The sequence below is a fragment of the Nasonia vitripennis genome, chromosome 5 (genome assembly GCF_009193385.2).
Source record: "Nasonia vitripennis strain AsymCx chromosome 5, Nvit_psr_1.1, whole genome shotgun sequence".
NCBI classification, from domain to species: domain Eukaryota; kingdom Metazoa; phylum Arthropoda; class Insecta; order Hymenoptera; family Pteromalidae; genus Nasonia; species Nasonia vitripennis.
This window is the reverse complement of record NC_045761.1, coordinates 17,746,104-17,757,099: the sequence shown is the minus strand read 5'-3', so window position 1 is coordinate 17,757,099 and position 10,996 is coordinate 17,746,104. Positions and strand designations below refer to the sequence as shown.

Genomic DNA, 10,996 nt, shown 5'->3' with positions numbered 1-10,996 from the left:
CGGCAGCTCTCCAATATGGCGGCTCAAAGGATAAAGACCTAACCTAACGTACGGGCATTTGAGTACATAAATTCAGTCATCATGAATCTATTTTGATTTTGAAGCATTATCTCTCATCTCTATTATGATTTTGGAGAAAACAATAAGGTTATTTTATGTATTAAAATTTACATGCGTTTATACATCCATATATATTTTCATCCTTGGCGCCGCCATATTGATCACGTGAGCTCTCAATCGTTTAAACGTATCATTAGCAAACCGAATTTTCAAAACAATATTACTTAACAAATATTGCAGTAAAAATCGTGACTCTTGTACTTTTGTGTAAGATTTATCCTTAACTTGATTTTAAAAAAGGTTTTAAAAATCATGTCTGTTCCCTATTATCAAAAATACCCGACATTTCATATGCACACATAGTGCTAACAGGTATTGTTTATGAGCTGGCGGAGCTTCAAATTAATACCTAATCATTGAAATCTTGAAACAATAACAGATATGTTTAAGTATCAGGGTTATAACTATATGATTCGACTCATATCGCGCACAAAGAAGATAGCGGAACATTATTAAAATTCAAAAAATTATATATTTGCGTGGCGTAAAACATTTAAAAATTTTTTTAATTTAAATATTGTGTACAGTCTTTTAAAAAACACCGTAATTTGTGTTTTTATATATTAGTTCTATGTATGCAACGTGCAACAAGTATTAGCAACGAATATATGGCCCCAAGACTGCATAGGAGATACCTATAACGCACTATACCTGTCCCCCAAGTTTTCGTCCCTTCAATTTAACCCGTGACCGTTCTTCTATATCAAGTCTATATTCGTTGGTGTTATACACACCCTTGTTTTATGTACAGTGTGATCTTGTGAAAGAAAGAGCTTTGAAATACCAGAATTTATTTGCATGTTCTGCAAGAAAAAGGGTAAACAGCATGGAATTTAGCAGGACTCGATAAAAGTGTTCTGCCACCGTAACGACTGTTCAGTAAGAACAACGGTGTGCCACTGGTAGTTTTGGCGAGTCGCTTACGCGGGACACCAGCAAAAACGACCGAACTGATTCTTTAAAACTGCTGAACTCTACGGTAATCTTGGCGAGTCTTCGTACAATGACGGATTACTGGTGCGAGTTCAGTTAAAATGGCTGTGTTTTTTTTTCAGTGATAGCTATGACTTTAAGCTGGTGGGTGAGCATGGTCAGGTGAACATTAAAAGTGTTTTTTTTTTTTTTTGTACTAGATTGGAATTTTTCAGCTATTGATGGTTGCATGTTGCGTGCAGGGAGTAAGAGAGAAGGAGACTCCATGCTTTCAAAATGGCAAGCTTTCTCCGACGGAGATCGCCAGGTCCGTTCGATGAAACGGCCGAGACCTAGCGAGTAGCAGAGCCGCCTGTTGGCAGCTAATCGTACTCTTAAGCGATCTCATTATTTTTAAAGATTTCCAGGTTCGAATCCGCACAAAGTATATTTTTTTTAACTCATTTTTTTTCTTTAAATAATAATTATTATATAACTGTTAATTTTTTTATTATTGAAATCAAAGATTTAGATATGTATAGGTATCAAGAAGGCAAATTATTATCAACTATTTAGAAGTGCATAAATCACTTAAGATGAGTAGACATAGAATGCATTATTTTTTTAATTGAATTAGAGTAAATGATTTTTATTTGACTGTTAGATTATTTTTAACCAATATAAAAATATATATATATATATATTTTTTTTTCAACTTCATTAATATATATCAAATTTGTTTCATCTATTACATCGTGTACTTATTATAATTAAAATATTCTACATTAAGGCTACTTTATAATATGATGGTTTGATATAATACATCTCAATATATGATGAAGAACCTTAATAATTCTTTAAGTAATTTATGGCTTATATATTAATATATGCATACAGATATTGTCGTCATGATTTATGTACATGAAAGAAATATAGCTCTTATACATTCACTTATTGCGCGGCGGTTTTACTTTTTTTTGGTTTGCGAGTCTTTGAAAGATTACGCTTTCTTTTAGAGTTTTTTGTTGCATTCGTGTTTTGCAATTGCAACTCTGTAGTATTGTCTGGAGCGTATGCCAATTTGCTTAGCTTTCGTTTTTCTCTCGTTCTTTCCTTCTCTATACAGTCATTTTTATTTTCTTGTTTGGCTGTAAAAAACATTCTGGTAGTAAGAAAAAGACTAATTATCCGGTGTGTAAATGATATTTTATGTACGTCACATCCGACGAACGGAATTGGAGCAAGCTCCTCCAAAGCTTTCATTATATGGAATATTGTATCTGCGTTTATAGAACGCGTATTTAATAGATTTAACGTCGCTTGCTCCAATAAACTTATTAAATTAAAAAGTTTGATCGAAGGTTCCTTCAGAAAGCCCTTAGTTCGCATGCGTATCAATTTGTATATGTCTGATTCCTCGTCATTTTTTGATCGTTCCAACGACGTTAAACAATCCTTACAAACTAAAGGCTTTCCGTCGCTCGATGTATATTTCGCAAACCTCGTAGTACGTTTCGTAACACATAGTCTGATGTAGAACACTGGAAGTAGTCGTGCTCTTCCATCAATTTTACAGCGTCAGATAGGGTTTCGGCGTGCACACCCTTATCTAAAATAGTGTCGATTTGCGCATCCCACTGCTCCCGTCGATCATCCACATTTTTAATGTCTTTTATTCTGAGCAATACATCCACGATCTCAGCACCAGAAACATTAGAACCTTTGGGTGGTTTGATTAGGGAATATGTCTACACAAGTTTATACATCTGTATAAATAATGTTGAGTCGGGATGATCGTTCGATCCGCAGCAGTTGCGCATCAAGCCAACATTCTAAAAAAATGTCATAGTTTAATAAAAGTAAGGTTCAAGAATTTAAAAATGGTTTATGAATTAAAGTTGATTGGTGTGCCCGAAACAAGAAATAACGTGTTATTTAATAAGCACATACAGTGAATGAGTGAGCCTGTTAAAAAAACAATTATTTCTATGTTCGTATTAGTAGAAATCAGAAGAGTATACTTTAAAAAAAAATGAACTGATGCAAATTTGTATATACCTCCAAGTTATCCTGATTAAACCTAGATGTCATGACGTATTTGAAATCGCACTTTTCAACAAGAAATGTACAAAGCTCTAAAGCCGCTTTCAAGGACACTTTCAAACCATAAAATGTCGAATCAGTGATAAATTCAAAATTTCGAGATTTTGCTTGCACTTCCCATTCTTTTAGATATACCAAAAAGGATTCAATACTCTGAAAAAACATAAATTAATAGGTTAGTAGATTACAATCAATATTGCATAATATATTTGATAGTAATATAAATATTACGTATTTATTATTTTGGAAATGTACTTCGATATATTATATGATTTTGAAAAAGGATTTATTAATAAATAAATATTTCGGAAACTCGGATATGACACCGCTTAAAAGCTAACGAGTTATATATATGACTAAATTGCAACTCAACTATTCATTGCTTGCAGCGTTGATAGTGAAATGACATAAAAGACGTAAAAATAATAATAATCACCTGCCACATTTCGTTGCCTGGCTTTAAGCTATGTAAAGGCGTTCTGCTATTCATGGCGGTAATAAGTGACTTAATCCTTCTACAAAACTTAATAGATCCCTCACAATCTGTAAGATCCGGATGTTTATCTTGAAAGATTTGTAGCGAAAGAACTGTGCGGGTACATAAAATAGTTGTGAATACTTATTATTATAATTGAATTGTAAATAGCGTAGCATAATTATAAATTCTTTTTAAATTGCCCATCAAATTAAAATGTTATAAAATGTTTTGCTTTACCTGAAACACTAGAGCAACATTCATTTTTTGGTAGTATTGCGGATTAATATGCTCTTCCCTTAAGTGATAATTTACTTTTAAATTATATGCTTTGGTATTTTCAATAGCTAGGAGAGCGTACCAATGTTTTAAGGAAACATGTCCATCGGGTGTCTAAAAGAAAGTAAATCAGATGGTTCAACAGTATTCTTTATTTACTCACTCATATATATTTACCCAAACGTTAGCATGTTTTTCTAGCTTCGAAAAGAAATTGCGCAGACACTTTATTAGATGTGGAAAGTCCGAAAAAAACCATAATCTTTGTTCTGGATCAACGATGTGCTCTATACTGACGCAATCTTCCGTAACACCAAACAAATCCCACATCGTACGGTTCCACGATGCACCATCATTGGCAATTGCATCGACTTTTAAGCCGGCTTTCTCAGCTAAGATGATGGCCTCCATCATTATATGATGTAAAAGTGTGCCGTTCGCACTACCTTTACTGAGAAAGCAACCTAGTGCTTGCACCCATTTCCCTTTGAAGGGTTGGAACATGATTACAAGCGCGTGGTCACCTTTTTGTCCCTTCTGATGTTCAGGTGTGTATATGCCAAGATCAGTGAAACCCTCCATTTGTAAATTTTGCCGATTAAAAGAAACGCTTTTCGACAGCTTCATTTCATCGACTAGTAAAACAACTATTGATATATAAAATCAGTTGAAATATTTTGAAATATATCTTATAAAGGTAAAATTATAAAGGGAAAATATCTCTTATACAAGAGAACGATGTTTTATCTTTTTGTAAAGATATTAATATGCGTGTGTGTGTGTGTGTGTGTGTGTACATACATATATAGATATAATTATGCATGTCTACGATAAATGAACGGAAGGAATTTTTTCATAACAATCGTCGCGTTAAGCAGTAAAATACACAATAAAGAATAAACCGTTTTCTTCGTCATAGTATAAGTAAAAGCCTGATAACGGTTAACGTTTTGCGTACGTAAAATTTAACTTCTACCTTTGATTATAAATTTTTATTCGGATTTCGGGCCTTTAACTTGACACCACTCACTCGGGGACCAATATCGTTCGCTTAAATTACAAACATATTATAGGGTACACAAAACCTTCAGGCCCGCCAAATAACTGAATGAACATTTTTCTGTCATTTCCGATTAATATGACGATAAATATTTTCGGTAAGTAGGGGTAGTAGAACGATATATAAGACTCGTATGATCGTACATCCCTGGGTCGGCTGTACTTATCGGCTCAAGTAATACTGCCTAATCAGGAAGATCGACAGAGTCAAACACAATATATGAAAAAGTAATATTAAATAATTATAGCCAAGCTTCCTCGTAAACTTTCTTTGAATTTGTATTCGTTCGTGATAAAGAGTAGTAGGGCGCACTTTAATTTCATCATGAAGTATTTCGAATTAGCGACTTTAAATACATAAAAAGCAGCAAATAATTATAGCCGCCGATAACGATCGTAAAGACATTGAAACTGTTACTCTGTTAGAGCCTAAGCACAGAGGTTTCATTACATATTCACGCATGCAGTGATTAAAATATAACTTACCATGTACATCTGATTGAGCCATGGACTCGACTTTTGTCTTCAAAACATCCAAAGTTTTTGCATCGACACCATAAGAACTTTTTATTACTCTCATATAGCGATTTAATGTTTGTAAAGATGGCAACGCTAATATATTATGATTGCGTAAATGATTGTACGTTTTTCGACTCTTAATTCTTAATAGAAGGCACTCATATATCCATTGGTTTGTATACCTAATACCTCTTTTATCTTTTACTTTTGATGCGTTAAGACATGCTTGCACGGCAGTCCGTTGGCCTTCGGGTAACGACTCACAAGCTTTTTGTACTGCTTTCCCATCTGCCATAGCGCATTTACTTTTCAGACTTTGCACTTTATCTTTCAGATCAGCAATCTGAAATTCATAGAATTATAAGTGTCATAATAAAGTTATATAGTTGATTATTCATCCTGTTAAATTAATAACTTTTACTCAACGCAAAAACATACCTTTTTTATCATTCTATTTTTGTTTCTTTTATAATTACGACTTTGGAACGTACGCCTTCTGCGGAATTCTCTAAGCTTGCGAATCTGATCAGTAGCAGTAAGTATCTTCTTTCGATTCTGTCGTAGAATTGTGCAATCCGTGCATGTACTTAATTTTGGACCAGGTGCAGAAATCTTCGTTACAATATACCCAGGGCAAGTCGGTGCTCTGAAAATTGAGATACGAATATTAGTAATAAATTTTTCACGGATATTGAAACAAATGCAAGGTAAATAATTATAGTGGCATAAAAAAATATTATACTTTATGCCGTCAATTTTCTGGCAAGGAAACACTGTCTGAACAACAAAGGATATTAATTCATTAATATCATCGACATCTTCCACTTTGTTGATTTGGGCGATAGAAATAAGACATTCTTCGATGTAAATCTGTTCAAAGAAACATAAATTAATGTTATTGCAATGTTATTTTTAGACTGTGCCTACTCAATAATTTTATGACTCATTACTTTTACACTCATATCCGGAAAAAGGATGATACGTTTATATATTCCACTGTATTGTTTTTTCCATTCCGCCCACATTATGCATGGTTGTCCAGTACTTATTACCTGTGGAATCCACGTTGCAGGTAAAGGAATTGCTTGAGGATTTTTGATGAGATCATTACAGATTGTTTGAAACTGTGCATTCGCCGCAGGAGGTTCCGATTCACGTAAAGTACCAGCAAGATCGTGCAGTGTACCATGTTGCCGACAACTATCCGCAATTGTTGGTGTAACTGTTGAGGTAAAATATATTATTGTTGTAATTACTGTCGATGAACAAATATTTTTTTTGTATAAGAAAAATATAAATGCATTTTGAGGGAACTTTGAACAATACTCACAATTGATTTCAGCGCTATACGTTAATTCTTTCGCAGGCTCAATTGCAGTTTCGTCTAAACATTGTCTTTTAAACGTTTTGTCTAAAAATTATAATGTGTTTTCATAATGATTTTAATGCAATAAGGATACATTCAGAAATGGATATACCTAGTGTAATCTCATAACTTCGTGAATTTCCGTTATTTTCAAGGACTACATTCTCTTGGCTAATACTTCGTAAATATTCCGTATTTTCTGCAGCTTTTTTAACTATTTCATTTCTTACTTTTCCGGCATTTTCAAAAAATTCAAAAACAGAAAGTGGCATATTTAAAAAATGCTACACAAAACGTAGCACGTCTCACGAATTTGCAGCAAAGACTAGCATAACTCGCGGAATTTTCGTGAAAAAGTAATTTACGCATTTTCCTAGACTACTGGCTCGAATTCATTTTTTTTGTTTCATTCAAATTTTTGGGGTAAGCTATTTTCTCCGATACTCGACATATTTTTTATATCACATACTGCAGTCCATTTCAAATTCTGGATGTGGTTTGCCACTTTTTAAAAACATATCTCAGATTAAAACTCGCGGTGGTTAAATTATACATACATTTTTTTAGGATCTGAATTGTGCAACGCTGGATTGCAAATTCTGCTAGTAACTGCAAGCAGGTTGCAGTGATCTTCGCGAAAATATTTAGCTCTGATGGTTTACCACGTTTAAATGTGCTAGCTTTAATAAAAACTTTTCAACTGTGCTTCTTTCTATAAACCGATAATATATTGTACTTTTCGATATACGGTGTGGAAGCATATAAAAATAAATATTTGTTCACCTGTTCGCAAAATACTATACAATAATTATTATTAATATTTATATAAAACCACATACTGCATGCACCAATTGCTTTCGGCAAATAATTAACTTCTACAGAGACTACAGCACAGCATACTGGTTGTCGATCTTCTGCATTGGTTTCTTTCTCAATTAATGGAAAAATAGACGGCACCGAACCTTTTTTTAGGGAACATTTATCCTTTGGCAATGTATATCTACTGCCATCGGGAAGAACGTGGATGAATTCTTTCTCGACTTCATCTTTTTTAAAATGAAGTTCACAAATGCGATGGTGCTTTCGCAACGAATTGCCGTTTGGAATAGCTTTTTGCCATAAACGAAAAATTTCATCCTATAAAACAAATATATTACATCGTCATTAAATGGATACTTATCGATGCGTAGAAAGTCTGCACAAAATCCTAATGTATTACTGATGTGGCCCTAAACACAGCTATACGCAGTTCACTGTCGTTGTCCTTTTTTTTATTTTTGATTTACATCCACTTATAAAACACGACATTTTTATAGTGTCACGGACGTAACCCACCACCACTCCGTAACAATAGTAATGCAATTATCGAGTCTAGTAAGGTAAAATATTAAGCACTCATGTATTGCACATTAATATAACCATGTACTCTTCCTTTAACGCACTCACGTCTGAACTCATAGTCGACTGCACTCTTGCAGGCCTACTGTATTACTGTGAGAAAAAACACAGTCTAATGTTTTTGATCGGAGTTGCAATGTTTGGCTGTATATACTCCACTAACGCTGATCTGGAGTCGCGAAATTCCCGGACTTCTCGAACGAGCGAGCTGCTCAACATTTCACGGAAAAACATTTTCCAGAAAGTCGAGACAAAATACGATTGTTTTAAAATATGATTGAAAATAAGTTGGAATATCTATCCTTTTTTTCAATGTTGTTAATAAACTTATTATGTTTAATTTAATCTTTCTTATCGTTATAAGAAAGATTAAATTTTTAATATATGTATATGTATATGTATATAGGTACTTACCATACATTTTACAATTTAAAATAGATTGTATAATTGTTTCAGCAAAAAGAATTAAATTTTGTTTAGATACAGGAAAAATTTTGAAATACAGAAAAAAAAATTGACGAGACTAGGATTTGAAGGTGCGGACAAAAGATAAGAATCTAGCATCATAACCGCTTCGCCACGGTGACAATAGTTAGTAATCCTTGGAAGTAGCATATGTTCATCGCTCAGGTGGGCGTAACTAGATGGGTATAATTTAATTAAATAATTATTAGAAACCAACTTTTAAATAATTAGGTTTTGATATTATTTTTTTTATCTTATTCCAAATATTCGTAAATCAGAGTAACAGATATACTGCTTCATAAGATATTTACCATAAGTGGTATATAGAAAAATTATTATACTTAAATAGCTTTAATAATAAAAAAATGATATTAATTTATCACAAAAATGCAACAATAGCTAGAATTAACTATAATATCGAAAGTAACATGAAGACTGAACGTAAGAGGGTATATAAATTTTAGTATCATTTGTGTAATCTGGTTTATTTTGAAGTACACACTTTATTTTTAGATATCAACAATTAACAAAAGTAATATAAACAAACATATATCTATATATCGTCGGTAGGTATGTACAATCACTAATTCGCTTATAGTACAATCAGCCACCAACAGGTGGCACTGTTACTCGCTAGGTCTCGTCCGTTCCGCCAAGCGGATCTGGCGATCTTCGGCGGAAAAAGCAGTCCACTTTTGCGACGCGACCCCATAATAGTTTGGTCTCCTTCTCTCTTACTCCCTGGTTGACATGGTTCAATTAAATGTTGTTGATAAAAAACGAAGCTCTTATCTAAAATTCTGGAAGAGATACTACTGCAAATTGGTATTTCCAAACGCTGTTTTAATTAATTATAGAAGCTTATTTGCAGAGCTTTTTAAAACTAATGAAATGGAAAAAATGCTATTGGAAAGTTTCGACAAAAAAATCAAAATAGTCACTTTTCAAGATCAGAAAATCGTTTTGCCTTTCAATGCAGAAATACAAGAAAGTGATTTGGCAATGCATAGTGGAGATACAAGTATTTTAACAGCCATGAATAATACGTATAAATTTATGATCCGTGTATGTGCAAGGAGCTTTTATCTTAGAGAAGGCCCGGTTCCTATTCTTTGGGACGATAGCGACGATAGCGATAGCTCGATCTGGTATTATGATAGCGATGGTCCGTCCTTCGATTATGATGATTAAATCAATGAATATAATTGTTGTAACTTTGATAATGAAGCAATAATAATAATTTACAATAAATTCATTATTTTAAATCTCAAATATAATGCAAGTTGTAACGTTTACTCATTAATATAACATGTTTTTTTTGTTTAAAACTTTTTGTTAAATAAATGAATGAATTTTTATACTGGAACTACAAAATGCAAGAGGGGGGGGGGGCAGGCCACGCGATTGACCCTCATGCGTATAAGTCTATTATATGTGTATCCTTAAATTTTTGCTAGTCAAACATTTTTTCAAAGTACAATGGCAAGCTTCATTCTCCAGAAGAAAAAACATTTTTAATATACGTTTACGTACACGTAGTATGTATATAGCGCGCATTCGAAATTGACACTTGCCGCACCAGCGCTAAAACCTGATTACCTATTCACAACCCGTTTTCGTCATTTCCAGCAGCTACTATACTCAAAGCCTATTGAAAAACGGAGAGGAAGAAGGGCGACAGTTCCGCGAAGGAGTTGCGGGCGAGTTGCTGGATCCTCCGTTCGAATATACTTACTGTTCCGCGCGTCGCATGGCAATGTGCATTGCGCGCCTGCTGTCTTGACTGCCGGTCACGCGAAAGGCGCTCCTATTTCGACTGATATGTGCGCGTATACTTACTCTTTTCTCTCGTTCGTTTTACGCGCATTCTTCCACGCGTATACATGCACTCCTGAGTGTTGTTAACGACGGTGGCATAGGGTAAAGGCACTGGTAGTCGGCCGTTGGACACTTAGTGGTCGGCCATTTCAGCTGTATATTTAGTTTTAAAAGACTAAACGAAAAAAGTAATATCGAAAATTTGTTCAGTGGATATAACTGTAGCACAATTTAAAAAAGGTTATATACGACGAAATAAAACAAAAAAAAGTACCTCCATTTGCATTCATATATAATGGCCGACCACTGGTCTTAATCAGAAAGTTCATGTACCAGTAGTCGGACACTTTTTTATACTTTCAAATAAGTAAATTTGAATATTTTTACGCAATGAAATAAGGGGCAGACAAGTTCTATGGATTTGTATCGAACTATAATTATTTTGCCTGATAACCGACATTTATTTAATTAAAGTTAAAATA

The 10,996-nt window shown here is 33.8% G+C and overlaps 1 protein-coding gene across 1 annotated transcript; it reads right to left on the bottom strand.

Moving 5' to 3' along the window:
• Positions 1–5,289: 5,289 nt before the first annotated feature.
• Positions 5,290–8,291, bottom strand: LOC107981190. Its single transcript, XM_031932795.1, has 8 exons — positions 8,280–8,291; positions 7,673–7,970; positions 6,946–7,062; positions 6,798–6,878; positions 6,418–6,689; positions 6,210–6,337; positions 5,906–6,113; positions 5,290–5,810 (listed from the first exon to the last, which is right to left on the bottom strand). Exons 1-8 carry the CDS (start codon positions 8,289–8,291, stop codon positions 5,298–5,300), a joined length of 1,629 nt encoding a protein of 542 aa, XP_031788655.1. The 3' UTR covers positions 5,290–5,297.
• Positions 8,292–10,996: the final 2,705 nt, after the last annotated feature.

Bases quoted from the DNA above. Each gene is read 5' to 3' on its own strand.
- LOC107981190 (XM_031932795.1), bottom strand. The intron at 6,879-6,945 runs GTATATCCATTT...TATAATTTTTAG, and splicing joins AAGTTATGAGATTACACTAG to ACAAAACGTTTAAAAGACAA. The intron at 5,811-5,905 runs GTATGTTTTTGC...TATGAATTTCAG, and splicing joins AAAATAGAATGATAAAAAAG to ATTGCTGATCTGAAAGATAA.